Source organism: Cornus florida, unplaced genomic scaffold (assembly GCF_030987335.1).
Source record: "Cornus florida cultivar Cherokee Brave unplaced genomic scaffold, ASM3098733v1 CherokeeBrave_3.0.0_Hap2_Chr02, whole genome shotgun sequence".
NCBI lineage: Eukaryota > Viridiplantae > Streptophyta > Magnoliopsida > Cornales > Cornaceae > Cornus > Cornus florida.
The window spans coordinates 14,982,701-14,998,788 of NW_026775572.1; the positions used below are offsets into that span (position 1 = coordinate 14,982,701).

Sequence of the window (16,088 nt, forward strand, 5' to 3'; positions counted from 1 at the left end):
TTCCACCAATACTGACATCTCATATTGTGATACATCTTGGTACCACCTGGATGAATTGCAAAGCGGGAAGTGTGAAACTCCCGTAAGACGTCCTCACGACAACCTGTGGAAACTACCAACAAACCCCTGAACCGTAGACCCCCATCTACATGCAAGGCCCAATTTTTCCCTGTTTTACCACTGGAGATCAAAACGTGAATAGCATCCAAGTCCGGATCCTGTCTCTACGACTCAATCACTAGTCTGACAAGAGTGGGCTGAGCCACAAGACTAAATAAGAATACTGAGTCACTGTAAACATCATCATCAAAACATTGTAATCCCATCTTTGCTAAATCTTCAAGCATCTTCCACTTTCGAATGGCCAGACTAGGCAAAGTTCCACGGGATTTCCGGCTTAAGGCATCTGCTACCACATTTGTCTTACCCGGATGATACTGCAAGTCAAAATTGTAATCTTCCAAGTACTCAACCTATCGTCTCTGCCTGTTGTTCAAGTCCCTTTGGGAGAAAAAGTACTTGAGACTCTTATGATCCGAGTATACCTCGAATCTCTCACCATACAAGTAGTGTCTCCAACACTTCAAAGTAAACACAATTGCCGCCAACTCCAGATCATAAGTAGGGTAGTTATACTCGTGAGTCTTCAATTGCCGAGACCCATAAGCCACTACTCTACCATCCTGCATTAACACACACCCTAAACCATCACGTGAAGTATCACAATAGATCACATAACCCAAGCCACGCTCAGGTATCACCAACACTGGAGCCGTAGTCAACCTTGTCTTCAATTCCTGAAAGGATGACTCACAAGCTTCATTCTATGCAAACTTAATCCCTTTTTGGGTCAAACAGGTTATAGGCGCTGCCAAGCGAGAAAAATTCTTCATAAATCTTTGGTAGTAACCCGCTAAACTAAGAAAACTCCAAATCTAAAAAACATTCTTGGGTTGCTCCAAATTTAAAACTGCTTCAACCTTTGATGGATCCACTGACACTCCACCTTCTGAAACAACATGCCCCCAAAAACTTCACCTCCTGTAGCCAAAACTCACATTTCTCATATTTGGTATACAATCGATGATCCCGCAAAATCTGTAAAACAATACTTAAATGGACCTCGTGCTCCTCCCGAGTCCGTGAGTACACAAGAATGTCATCCACGAAAACTACCACAAACTGGTCCAAGTAATCGTAAAAGACGTGGTTTATTAAGTCCATGAATGCCGCTGGTGCATTAGTCAAGCTAAAAGGCATAACAAGGAACTCATAGTGTCCATACCGTGTACGGAATGCTGTTTTCGGGATATCCTCATCCCTAACCCGCAACTGATAATAGCCAGACCTCTAGTCAATCTTCGAGAAACAACTGGCTCCCCTCAACTGATCAAATAAATCATCTATCCTTGGCAAAGGATACTTATTCTTGATGGTGGCACGATTCAACTTCCGGTAATTAATGCACAACCTCAAAGAACTATCTTTCTTCTTAGCAAACAAGACCGGTGTGCCCCATGGCGACACACTCAGTCGGATGAAACCTTTCATCCTCAAATCATCAAGCTGCATCTTCAATTCTTGCAATTTAACTGGTGCCATACGATACGGTGCCTAGAAATCGGCGCGGTACCGGGCATCAAATCAATAGTAAACTTCACCTCTCGGTGTGGAGACAACTCTGTCAAATCCTCTGGAAACACATCCAGAAAATCGCGAACAACTGCAGGATAATCTTCTTCCACAACATCATCCTCTTCGGCTATAAGGCTAGCCAAGAAGTAATCACCACGACTCCGTCCACGAACTCCATAAAATGATGAAATGTGGGAATCACTCCGATCTCTCACGAAAAAGAAACAGTCTCCCTCAGAAGTGCAAACTGTGACTCTACCTCTAAAACAATCGATCGTGGCACGAAAAGAAGCTAACCAATCCATCCCGAGAATGACATCAAAGCTAGTCATCTCCAGGAGGATAAGGTCAAACACAAAAGTTCGTCTAGCTATCACAATGGAACAATCCCTCACAACTCGGCTCAAAGACACTGAAACCCCAACTGGCGTATTAACATACAATGCCCGATCTATGAAACTGATCTCTAACCCCGATGCAAGTGCAAATGATGATGATATAAAGGAATGAGATGCATCAGAGTCAAACAAAACACGGGCCCAACAACCAAACATTGGAAATATACCTCGAAGAACTGAAGATCCAGGAGATGCATCAGTCGGTGCAAGTGCAAAGACACGTCCCTGCGGTGCCTGTGCCTGTGAACTACTAATCTGAACACCAGACTGTTGTGCTGATATAGTAGGAGTATCCCTCCTTGCTGGTCGTGAACCCTGAGAAGACACGGCAGGCTGTGGTGGTGGCGATGGTCTAAAACCTGACTGAACTGTATCCGATTGTGACGGCCTCTGCTGTAACCCTCTGCCACTACCGGTGCCTGCTCCTCAAGTAGGACAATCTCGGATTAGATGGCCCTGCTGGCTACACCCATAACAAGCTCTCGATGGCACAGAAACTGTGGTCGAGTTCATAGGACAACTGGACTTGTAATGTCTAGGCTGCTAGCACTGAAAATAAACGACTCCACTCATATCAGACCCAGCAGGCAAAGGAGTGGTAGGAGCAGATTGTGCAGACTGTTGCCTCTGAAACTGAGATGGACCGCCCCTGTTCCTTTTCCAAGAAGATCCTTCTGAAGATGGCCCTGCACCCCTCTTTTGCTTCCACTGCTCTCTTCTCGCATCCTTATCTTTAATGTCAGCCTCCAGCATTAAAGCCCTTTCTACTGCTTCAGAATAAACCTTAATGAACTGTGTTGTGATCAACTGTCTCATTCGATCATTAAGACCGAAAACAAACTTCCGAGTTTTGTCAACTTCATCTCTCACCATTTCTGGAGCAAAGCGAGAAAGTGAAGTAAACTTGTTCTCATATTGCGCCACCGACATATTTCCCTGGATAAGGTTATGAAACTGGTCCTTTAGCTCCCATCTTTTAGAAATCGGAAAATACTTTTCATAAAATAATTCCTTAAACTTGTCCCAACTCATCTCCTCCACCTTGTACCGGCTCGTAACCGACTTCCACCATAGTTTGGCATCCTTAGCAAACTTATAAGTAGCTAGGATGATCTTCAAATGATCCTCCGTCACATCCATTGAAATTAGTTGAGTCTCAACTTGATCCAGGTAGTCATCTGCTGCCATTGGATCCGCACCGCCCTCAAACATAACCGGCATCAGCTGAGAAAACCCCTTAATGATCTTCAGACGCTTTTGAGCTTGCGTCTCCTCAACTTGAACTGTAAGTTGTGGTGCCGACTGCGACTGAGCAGCAATCGTTGCCCTTACAGTATTTTGCAACAAACGATTCAACTCCAATGCCACAGAACCTTCACCCACTTTTACGGGTGCTTCAACATTATTCCTCCTTGTGGGGACAACTCTCGGGGGAATCAAGTCCCTAAGAAGTGTGTCCTCATCATTTAGCTTCTCCAGATTGGAGTTGGAGCTCTCACCAACATCACCCCTTGTTAGCCTAGGGCTAACTTTTCTTGGTTCCTTACGCCGTGACATCATTCTATAAAACAAAGAAAATAATTCAATAACGATAACACTAAGGTCCAACCGTGAACAACCCAACGCAAAAAGATACTGTACAAACATTTAGCATGTAATACTATGCAATGAATACATTAATATAAGCATATAAGCACGTAAGCAAGTAAGCAGTTAAGCATGCTTTTTCACATAACAAAACACTTTTGCAAATAAGGAAATAACAATGCAAATGACTTCCCAAACAACCCTAGGTAAGCCTCTACTCGTCGTCCTAATGGTATTCGAACCATCGCTCTGATACCAAATTTGTAACGACTCTAAACTGATACCATTTAAAAAAAAAATTCGACATGACCTCCCCTAAAAAATGGGCCTGCCACAGCATGTTTAAATGCATTTTTAACCTGTCCCAGCACAATAAACATATAATACATTCCAACATCCCTTTCATCCATTCACCATGCCTTAACTTAGTTCATTCCATAGTGGTATAACCACATACACTATCATCCGAATATCATAATTACAGTCCCAAAATATAAGATTAATATCAAATGTCTATATTTTACAACATTTAGACAGCTCATACAAAAGTTACAGCCCATAGGTATAATTATAATAACAAGAGTTCACAAACCTGTATACCAAATATAACAGACTAACCTTTTAGAAAAAAATATGGGACTTAATACAAAAATAGCAAAAAAAAAGTCTTCTAATCCAAATTAGGCCTGTGGTGAAAAGTCATCAGCCACTTCTTTCCCGTTTCCTGAAAAAATTATTAATAATAGGGTGAGCATAAAGCTCAGTAGGTAGCACTTAAGACACGCATCTTGTGTCCTTGTGAATCCATATAAAGAATAGATCAATAAGAATAGGGATCATACAATGTCGGGATAATACAACATTTCAACCAAACTCAAGTGCAAACAATACAATGACATGGAATACAAATGCATGCCGATGTCGCTACCCAATTTCATATTTCAAACCATCACTTTCAAACTGTTAATACAACCCGCCCTTTGGTGACCCCGCAGCAGCACGAGAGGAGGATTGGCTACTGTCCCTAGACTTTTGGTAACCCCGCAGCATCATCAAAGGACCCAGATAGCTCAACCACGCTAGGGCGACTCCCTAGTCCCCTCTAAGCTATATTAACACTCCGGCCTTTGTTACCTCCGTGACGACCGGGTTTTCATAAAACTATTTCGTAAAAACTCTTTTCCCAAAATTTCCCTTTTTGTTCTAAAACAATTTCTCCCATTTCATGCCCAATGTAAGTGCATGAGTGTATCAGTACCATGAATATACTCATCATTCCACAACTAACTCAATTTAAGTAAGTAAGGCATAATTTCACAAGAATTTCTCAAGGAACTTTAACATGCTCTTATACAACAATACATCTAGCCTAACAAACATATATAAATCATCACATAGGCAAGTTTTCCACATAAAACATTTAATACAAGCTCTCACATAACCACATATACATGTTCAAACTACTTCTAAACTATAACTAGCACAAATAAGCATGTCCTGCAACAATTTAGAAGATGTAATTCACATAGAGCAAGAAAATTGTGGATTAAGAGCCCCTACCTCTAAATTGAACAAAACCCTTGAAAGTGGGTCTCTAATTTCGAACTCCCTAGGAAGCACCAAATCTGAAATTGCTTACACTAGCGCATAGAGCTCGTCGTGGGCTTTGTTTTGCCTCAAACGACACTCAAATCCGGTAAGAAATGAGGAAGAAATCAAGTCTCAAAGCTTGAAACTAAAGTGAAAAAGAAAATGAAGAAGGAAGGAAGAGAGAAAGTGACGGGAGAGAGAATGAATGAAAAGAAATGGTCTCAAGTGAGTGGGTGGTGGGTCCCACCACCACCCTTTGACTTTTCTTATTTCCTTTTTTTTTGGTTTTAAATTACCCACACATATACAAATATATACACATATGCGCGCGCGCCCACACACACACACACACATATATATTAGACACAGACATTACACCACCATTCCGACTTTCAGATTCATAGAATCATTCCGGTTCTGATATCAATTTGAAAGAGACTCTGATACCAATTTGTAGGAGGCACTCAATATGAAGAAGAAGAACACACACAACTTTTATAAAATTCTCAAATATTGATTTATTTCTTTCTCACTTCTTACTTAGAAAAGAACTTTAGAACATATATTTACAGGCACCAATACATGACTCTAGAAAGATACAAATTACAAGACAATAAATAAAACACTAAGTTTAACACAATTGTTTCATCTCCCAACGAGATAGTGCATGTATTCCACACATGAGTTAGTTCATGTATTCAACACTTGAGAGTTAGTTCATGTATTTGGTTTATTTTTCCAGCAGTTTACAACAGCACTGTCCCTGTTTGGTTTTAGTTATTTGACATGCATTTTTTTTGAAGTCTGTATTGAGAGTTAGGGGATCATTGTTTAATAGGATAATTAAAGTTTAGTTGCCAAGTGTGAGAAATGAAGTTGCAAAATGAGGTTTGAATTTTCCCTTGAACATACTATTTTGTGATTATGATTGGATAACATGTACTAGAAGTTGTATGTCAGAAATATCTTCCTTTGAGAGTATGAGTTTGCTTGAAAGATGTTATTCCCATATGTATTACAGACCTTCCACTTTATTAAGCTTTGTTCAGTCATATTTATTATATACAAACTATATTAAGGGATATCCTTCAAGAAGATCGACCATCATATGCTTTTTTTAAGATGTATTTTTTTCATGCAGTTAATGGAGAAAAAAAGGAACAAAACAGAAATTTCCATTCAACATGAATCGTCTTTAGTTAACCTGAACACATTGGGATTTGGTGATTTCTTTTTCGTATACAAGATTAATTAACATTAATCTGAAGTTACTAAATGAGAAGCTTCATGTCAGAAGAAAGCATTATAAAAGAAGGGAGACCCACAAGTCTAAACCATCTTTGCGCTTGGAGCAATGACACAGCTAGTGAGGTACTAACCGTGGCGCGTCAATTGCTGGTTGAAAACTATTTCCAACCCCCCTCCTTGGCCTGGGTTTGGCTCAGGCCATTGAGAATTTCTGGATGGGCTCCCTCTAACCTAGGGTAAAGCCCTACAAAATTTAGTTCTAATAAATTTTTTTATAATCTTCTATATTTTGTTTTGAATGATAATAAATTATTACTATAACAGTTTCAAATGGTACCGAACTATGGTATTATTACAAGAAAATAATACAAGAAACCACTGATTATACATGTCATTCGATATAAATTGGACACAATTTCTCCAATTTTCGAGAGACAATTAGTCAGATGTTGAAGGTTTTAGTCACAATAGTTGAAGATTAGACCCCGAACAATGAAAACTATTTGCCAACCATCGCCATAATCTTTGGAGTTGAGTCAGATAAGGATATATGGATGTGGAGTCTTAGACTAAATTGGCGTCGTTCAAAGAAGCCATGCAATGTGTCAGCTGCAATCTGTATAATACGCTCTCTCTCTCTCTCTCTCTCTCTCTCTATATATATATATATATATATTTGTTCATTCCCTTCAATCTATATGATAAAAGCGAAGTCTGGTGTACATCTCATCTTTGATTTTATGAACTAGTTTGAGAAGAACCATCTCGGTGAAGTTGGGAACATTTGGGCTTTTGTAATGTTGTACGAGCAAAAGAAAGTTGTTCCCACATCGGGAAAGTGGAGAGAGTAGCCTCTGACAAAACTACTATATAACAAAGAGTCTCTGTAGAATAAAATTAACATAGCCACGCGGTGACGCCTTCTACTGAAGGATGCCGTGTGCTCAAAATCTATATGTGTTGGTCTATGAAAGGAATTGTTGGGCATAATTTGGTTATTATTTGTAACCCTTTGAAATTGTTGCAGTAAATAAAAAGCCTAAAATTCTCTTGGCGGAGGAAAAACTTGATATAGAAGGGGTAAGAAGGTGTAAAGCCCTTTAGTCTCGAGCCTCGACTATTTGTCTGTATCTCTTTGTAACTTTATTGATCTATTGACACAGATAATTAAGCAAGCGTGAGTTCATGCCAGATTAAAGTAGTAGGACTAGGACTAGGTTACAATAGCGCGTACAATAGCTAGCTAGATGAAAGTAGGCAATGGAACCCAAACGAAATTATCCCATGGAAAGAAATGGCACATTGGGGAGCTCCCCGGCTCAATTCCAAGCACGCGAAAGGACACATGATTACGGCTCCATTGAGAGGTATCCATGTGACAAACAACCACAGCTTCCACTCTATCTCCATTTTCACCACCTAGTGAAACCTGAAACACCTTATTTTCACTCATTTGGCTATGACAGTAGAATACTGCATAAGGATAAGGCATGGTATGACATGCCACCATCTTAGGAGCTGAGATCTCTTGAGGTACCTTCAAGACAGTATAGTTTTGTAGAAGAGTACTTTTTGTCCTTTTGAGGTAGTTAGTTGATACAACTTTGAATTGAGTCTCCAATCCAAAAACGCGACGAGTAAAATCAAGCATGGACTCTAAGGAGGTAGCACAGTACTTGATCTCTCCTTTGATGGGTTCAAATATCTCACATTGTGTAAGTGTGTCTTCCATGGCTTTGGCTTGAGGAGATCCTCGAGAGAAGGAGAAGAGTTGAATAAGTTTGGGGAGTTGTTTCAGAGAGAAAGGAATAGAATCAGCTTCTTCTCTGGGCAATATGCGAGGAGAAGAGGACGAGTCTCCATTGGGAAAGAAGATGGGCATTATTTTGCCTACCTTTAGATCCTCCAAAATGAAGAACACCATCAATGAAGGATTAATGTGATCCATGTGGGATGATGGATGAGCATGGACATGCTCTGAATGTATCCCTTGGTGAGCATGATCACCATTATGTTTATGATCACGAACTACTTGTGAAGCATGTACTCCTTTGTGAACATAGTTATCATCATTGTCATCATCATCCATGCTATGGAGTCGTAAGACATTAGTCCCATCCGCGATGCCATCATCCGTGGGATATTTCAAAGCCTTCCCATCATGCACCTGATGTTCTGTAATCAGCTCTCTGGCTCCACTTCCATGAGTACACTGGAAAATAGTCAGTAGCATCTAAACCTTAGAATCAGTTAATTTAGCATGATTGAACCAATGAAGTTTCGAAACAAAAAATTAGTTTTTCTTTACAAGTTTGATGATAAAACCAAAATAAGAAATGCAAAATCTTGCTTAAAAAGCTGCATATATAATTTAAGATAGGTTCCATTTTATAATAAGGATTGTAGCATTTCTAAATTTTCATTGAAATTCAATACCACCCACCTCCAGTTTCGACCAAACAATAGTTACTACTAGCTGCCAACTTACAACTATAGCAATAAATATCATCACTTCCATAAATTTCAATGAGGTGTTAGATGAATTAAGTACTAATAGATATTAGAGATTACCATCAGAAGCATTAGATGAAGGACAATGCTCCAAGATGCAAATTTAAGACTCATCTTCTTCTTCTTGTGACTCCTTTCAGTTTCTCTTTTCCTCCTTATATAGATACAGAACAAAAAAGCCTTCTCCAGAGAAATAAAATTATTTTCCACGTGTAAAAAGCAGGGAAATATTTGACAATCCAAGGAATTAAAAAAATAATAATAATAAAAGATAAAAATTCTATTTTGCCAAAAAATAAATACTAACATCTCAATGTTGCACCTATTACTTAAGAGGTACCATTCAATTCTAACTTTTTCAGAATATTTATTAATTGAGTACATTTTAACTCACCATTCTCAATTTGCCTTTCATTGTTCCATTCATCATCCTTGGATGGGAAAATACTTGTTTGAGTAAAAAAGTTTCTTAGCAATTAACCTCTTTGTTCCAGTTAACTGGAGCCTGTGTGAGAAGTTCCAATTACTTGTTTACTTCTCTATCATAGTATCTCACACCCTTTTTTTCTTCTTCCAGACTTATATTCACTACTAATTTCTCAACTTTCCTAAGCTTTTATAAATTTTCTAATAATAAATATAAATATCCGGTACAATTTTGCCTTTAATTAATCTCAAATTGTATTGGTTCTCCTCGTGAATCTTTCATTCGAACATGATTTTCTTACTCTTATTATTATTATAAAAATATATTTAGTCTAATGGTATAACTTTCTTAATTTTTAAGAGGAAGGTTAGCTTCCAGCCCAGCGAAGGAGAGGAGAGGCTCGAGCTCAACGTAAACAATACGTGTGTGAGTACTTATCTAATTTAAAAACAAGAAAGAAGATAAGATAAGATAAGAATATGCATGTTTCAACTAAATTCCAAATTTGCAATAGAAGTTGTTTTCAAATTGAGAAATCTTATTTTATGGTGGGTCCACTAGAATGCATCTAAGCATCTGCACCCCCTAGCTAAAGCCCAATTTTGGTGATTTGGGGGCCCAAAGTCACTCCATCAGGCTCGAGGAATTGGATGGGGTCCACAACAGCTCGTAGGCCGGCTCGTGGAATACCATGAGCCTGAGCCCGATCGTGGTAATTTTTTTTTTATTTTTTCCTTGACCAAAATAGTGACGTTTTGGTGAAGGATTTTTTTTATTTTTATTATCATTTTTTTTTTGCCGAACAGTGCTTTAAGGAATTGTTGGCAAAATGGTTTTTTTTTTGGGAAAAACCAAAATATAGGTTATTTTGAACTCTTTTTTTTAAAAAAATTAAAATTAAAATTCATTAAATAAAAAATATATTCTTTAAGCACTGTTTGTCCCCCAAAAAATTTATTTGGGCCAAAAATAAATTTTAAAACCATCTTCTTTTTTTTCCCTTAGATTTTTTATTTTTTTATTTTTTTGCTTTAAATTTTAAATGTCTGCCACAAATAGTGTATTTGGCTGATAAGACACTGTTTGGTCGACACACACACTGCCTTAACGACTATAATTAAAAAAAAAAAAAAAAAAGTTTAAAAATTCAAAATTTTTTGACTTTTTTTTTATAAAAAAAATTTTAAATTAAAATATTTAAAATCACTTCTCTTTTATAAATACTCCAACTCCTACTATCATTCATCACATTTAACCTATCTCTATTATCTACCATTCAAGTTATTTTTTTTTTTTTTCTATTTTCTTAATCTTAGCTTTTATTTTCAAACTCATTTCGATTCCATAAATCCTCAACATCCATTTTATTACAACACCCAATTCAACTCATCAAACAACGAGTTTTTGCCATTTTCCGAAAATAATATCAATTTTTCTTCACAGTGAGAACTACATTTTAATTATTATAGAGGAGAATCTCAATTTTCTTCTCATCAACTATCCCAACCTTCTTATCAACCATCCTAACCTTCTCATCAATATTGTAGTACTAGTGTTCCACAATCAATTAACTCAAAATCTTTGCCAAAACAACCGATTATCCGAAATACAAATTGGACAAATGCTGAAAATGAGGCTTTATGTTGGGCGTGGATGTCTATTACCTCTGATGCGATTACGGGGACATATCAAAACAAAAAGAAGTTATGAGAGCGAATCCTGGAACGTTATGTACAATATATTGGTGTTCCTCCAACTTACTGAAATCCAGGAGCTTCGATGAATCGTTGGTCAGTGATCCAACAAAAAATCAGCAAATTTTCCAGATGCATGACTAATATCGAAATGAATCGTCCCAGCGGCTTCAGCACTGATACTATGGGGAGTTATTTATTGTTTAAATATAACTCGTAACTATTTTAAACAGTCGACTTTTAATTTTTTGTTAATTTTTTTTTGTATAGATGATAGCAGCTAAAGTCCTGTTTCGTAGCCAAACAGAAAATAAATTTAAGTTAAAAAGTTACCGGAAGATCTTGAAGCATAACCAAAAAAAAAAAAATGGCATTCATTTTCACCACCATTGTTTTATGACATTGATAGTCCCATAAGATTTTTGTCCAAGTTAACAATTCAATAAAGATTTTGTCAAATTTGCAAGTTATTGTGACCACAGGTCACGTTTTTCACACAACCGCGGAATCCTAATTTTCCTTTTACATGTATTTTTGACCAAATACATGATGATACACATGCAATCCCAATTAATTTGAGAGAAAATGACACCCACCCCAAACTGCTCAAATGAAGACATTCTCTTGCTTGCAAGCCTTCAACTTGTTTTTACTGGTTATGCAGCATAAACTAACACTCACCAATCAAAACATAATAAGTTCACTAAAGGTTTTGAACTACTACTAATTATTTCTCCTACTCATCCTGTCTCATATTAATAACGTATTTTAATAATTTAAAAGATAGTTTTTAACACATTAGTTCTTAACACATTATTATCACCATTGTTTTATGACATTGATAGTCCCATAAGATTTTTGTCCAAGTTAATAATTGAATAAAGATTTTGTCAAATTTGCAACTTATTGTGACCAGATGTCACTTTTTTTCACACAACCGCCACAGAGCAAACCCAGTTTGTGTGCGTGTGGTTTGTGTGCATGTTTTAAATTTTGTTGCTATTGCTGTCATTATCATCACCATTGTTTTATGACATTGATAGTCCCATAAGATTTTTGTTCAACTTAACAATTCAACAAAGATTTTGTCAAATTTGCAAGTTATTGTGACCAGACGTTTCGTTTTTCTTTTGACCAAATATATGATGATACACATGCAGGCTCCGTTTGTTTGGACGGAAATATTTTTTAAAAAATATATTTTTTAAAATTTTTAATATTTAGTTATCGTAAAATATTTATAAAAAAAAATATTAAAATTTAATAAAAATAATTTATCCATCAATTTTCGATAAGTTATTTTACATACTTCGCCTGATAGACCCGACCTCAAACTTGACCTAGACCTTTGCCAAACACCGACAAAATAAAAATAGAAAAAATATTTTACCTGAAAAAAAAATATTTTACGCAAAAATAATAGGAGCCGCAATCCCTTTGAGAGAAAATGACACCCAAACTGCTCAAATGAAGAAATCAAACCTAATACGTTTGAACTATTGTATTTTAACCATTTAAATGATAATTTTTAACACATTAATACTTAAGTAAATATAATAAATTTACCAAACCGACCCTCCTTTCGGATTACTCAATATGTTCAATTTTGCATTAATTTTTCCGGAGTGAACAAACCCCTACATGTGTTTTAATGTCTCTTTGCACTACCAGTCTCAATTTGAGAGAAAAATATAAAAAGGAATAGAGGATTCCATTAGCTAATTTATTTTTAAAAAAGCTTCAAAACCACCAAGAGTCAATTTCACCCTTCTCCACAGAATTCACTCATCTATACCTATTGAAAAATGTTAGGTTACATTGTAATTGAATTAGGAACATATTTGTAAACAAAAAATTTAAATTTATCAATGAAATAAGAAGCAAACAGAGAACTAGGTATTCAATGTGCTCGGTGTACCGGTTACATCACAACCATCTATGTTGTGCACATGTACAATATGAACATAAACATATGTGATGACTCGGTACACAAATGCGTACATGGTTGATTTAAGTAAGACTTGGTGTAATATATATATTACACACATATATATGCATGGTTGATTTAAGTACATGGTTGATTTAAATTCGTCATTGAGTTCATCACTGAATTCACACACACATATATATATATATATATATATATATATATATATATATATATATATATTAAGTGTTTCGATACTATTTAAATGACAGCAAACGTTACCAAACATGTTTCGTACTTTTGCTTTGCTATATAAAATAAAATAAACAGTAAGTTTAATTTTGTAGTTTCCCATGTGATAGAGCTAAATATATGTTAACTAAATTCTAAATTATATATGTGTATCACTTTTCCATTTGTATGTTATTATATATGTGTATTTGTATAAAATATTTAAAATATTTCATTTATGAATTTTATTTTTGTAAACATTTGTACATATGCTAAAGATAAAAATGTAATTTCATAAATACGAGAAAATGTGTTTGAATTTTAAGTAGTTTTATTTTTCCTATGTGTATATTAAAAGACATGTGACATGAGAAATCTATAAAAGAATTCTAAAATAATAAGTTTCTTAAACAAATAAAGTAAAACTAAAAGTATTCATATAATTTGGGATAGTACTCTCACCTTACAACTTAGCCAGCTTCGGGTCCTAGCAAAATTTATCATTTACGAATTTAACCAAACAATAAAATGTCACCAAAATATTATATATATATATATATATATATATATATATATATATATATATATATATATTAAAAGACATGTGACATGAGAAATCCATAAAAGAATTCTAAAATAATAAGTTTCTTAAACAAATAAAATAAAACTAAAAGTATTCATATAATTTGGGATAGTACTCTCACCTTACAACTTAGCCAGCTTCGGGTCCTAGCAAAATTTCTCATTTACGAATTTAACCATACAATAAAATGTCACCAAAAGAGAAGATACCAAATCCATTTGAATAAAACAAGATAATAAAATGTCACCAAAAGAGAAGATACCAAATCCATTTGAATAAAAAAGATAAGGACAAGCCATATATATATATCGCTACGTAACATGCCAATATGTCACCAAAAGAGAAGATACCAAATCCATTTGAATAAAACAAGATAAGAACAAGCCATATATATATATATATATATATCACATGCCATATTGTTATTATATGCTAGAAAACAAAAATAATTGATCACCCTTGCCTTCTTCTCGTCCAATCAATTTATATCACGACGTGAATGTCACTGGAAATTGGAATAGAGCTAAAAACAATGTTTCAAATCTCCAATAAATTCCAAATTCGCAATAGAAGTTGGTTTCAAATTCTAAAAACTTGTCTTGTTCCATCATGATCCGCTGAAATTTATTTAATCATTTGGCATCATTCCGCCATCCATTTCAGTTCGTTCAATTATTGATCGAAAAATTACCGGGTATTTGGAGGGCATCTTATAATATAGGAAAAATGTCATATTGTACAAAACCCTCTCTATTATTGAGAAGTTGCAAAATACCTCACTTTTCTATTTTTTTATTATTTTTATAATAAACACCTTCAATTTATTAAAAGTTGCAAATGACAAGGCTTCTAGCAAAGGGAAGGCTTAGATGCTTTCAAGGAAACGAAGAAAAAAATAAATATTTTTATTAAAAAACCAAAAACACCCTCAAGTAAGAATGAACCTTGTCGTGCCAGTAGTTTTCGTGGACCCACGCGAAGTATTGACAAGTTTTCAATCCCAGCAAACCGCAGCACCTTCCTAGCACCCTCGCCTACAACCAAATCTACTTCAGTTGGACTCGTACACAAGGGCGGAGCTAAGATTGCAAAGTGAATTTGGCTAAGATGAAAAGTAATATTATATATGAATCGGATTAAGAGAAAAAGTAGTGTTGTATATGAATGGGGTTATTAACTGATGTACAGTAATATTATTATTATTATTATTATTTTTTACCTGGACTATAACCCAAGTTATTCTTTTAGTAACTTCGCTCCTCTTCGTCCAAAATTTTGAACCAGTTGATATTTTCCATAACATTACATACACAATCAAATTTGAGTCACAAACTCAGCAGTTAAAAAGGTATCGAAGTAGACAATAGCATGTGTTCAAATTTCATTATCACCTTGATAATTAAAATTAAAACAAAAAAAAAAAAAAAAAAAAAAAAAAATCACATTTAAGGAGACAGGCTTTGATACTCATTAATGAGTGCCACAATAACTACTACGTCTAAATAAAACCCATCACCTTCACGACCTCGTCCTTGGGTCACGTGTTCACTTTTTGGCGTGGATTTACAAAAACTCTTATGCTATGTTTGATTTTGTAAGTGAGATCCGGAAAAATTTAGTTCTAGTTGGAATTCTAATTTTAAGATATCAATTTCATTTAATGGAACATAACATGGGGCTAGTTTGGTGCAGTGAAATGGAATAAAAGAAAGTGGAATGAAATAATTTTTTTTTTTTTAATTCTCGTGTTTGGTATCAATTTTAAAATTGTTTCCCTAAGATAAGACCCTTCAGACCTTACCCTAAGGCACCAAACTGGGGATACTGCAGCCCAGCCCCATAGCCACAATACCGGATGAGTCCAAGTTCTAGTAGGGGATAATGAAGGCTCGAACCCGGGCCAGTGAGTACCTAAGGCCAACACCTTACCATCACTACTAGGCCCCTGGGGGCTCAATTTTAAAGTTGAAATCATCATTTTTCACTATTATTGGAGAATGGTCATTCCATCAAAATCATTACACTTTCAAACAAAAGGAATGACCATTCCATTCCCACCTCCATTTTCATTCTATTCCAATTCATTCCACCACACCAAACTAGCCCTGACAATTTTGTTAAGTTTGATTCAAACTTGAGGGTATTTTTTATATATACAAAATGTATATATTATTTTATTTTTATTTCCTTAACTATGGTGGATATGTACCGGGATAAAAAATGTTACAGTCTAGTGATATTTTCTCATTCTCCAAAT

General features: G+C 35.6%; 1 protein-coding gene and 1 non-coding gene across 2 annotated transcripts; one reads left to right on the top strand and one right to left on the bottom strand.

Moving 5' to 3' along the window:
* The first annotated feature begins 6,546 nt into the window (after window positions 1-6,546).
* On the top strand, window positions 6,547-6,702 carry LOC132297690 (U4 spliceosomal RNA). The gene has a single exon (XR_009479360.1). It is a non-coding gene; the product is annotated as a U4 spliceosomal RNA (small nuclear RNA).
* A 997-nt stretch (window positions 6,703-7,699) lies between these two features.
* LOC132295691 (BURP domain-containing protein BNM2A-like) lies at window positions 7,700-8,691 on the bottom strand. Its single transcript, XM_059793987.1, has one exon. It carries the CDS (start codon window positions 8,689-8,691, stop codon window positions 7,702-7,704), a length of 990 nt encoding a protein of 329 aa, XP_059649970.1. The 3' UTR covers window positions 7,700-7,701.
* Window positions 8,692-16,088: the final 7,397 nt, after the last annotated feature.

Coding starts and splice junctions, on each gene's coding strand:
- LOC132295691 (XM_059793987.1), bottom strand. CDS start 8,691: ATGCTACTGACTATTTTCCAGTGTACTCATGGAAGTGGAGCCAGAGAG.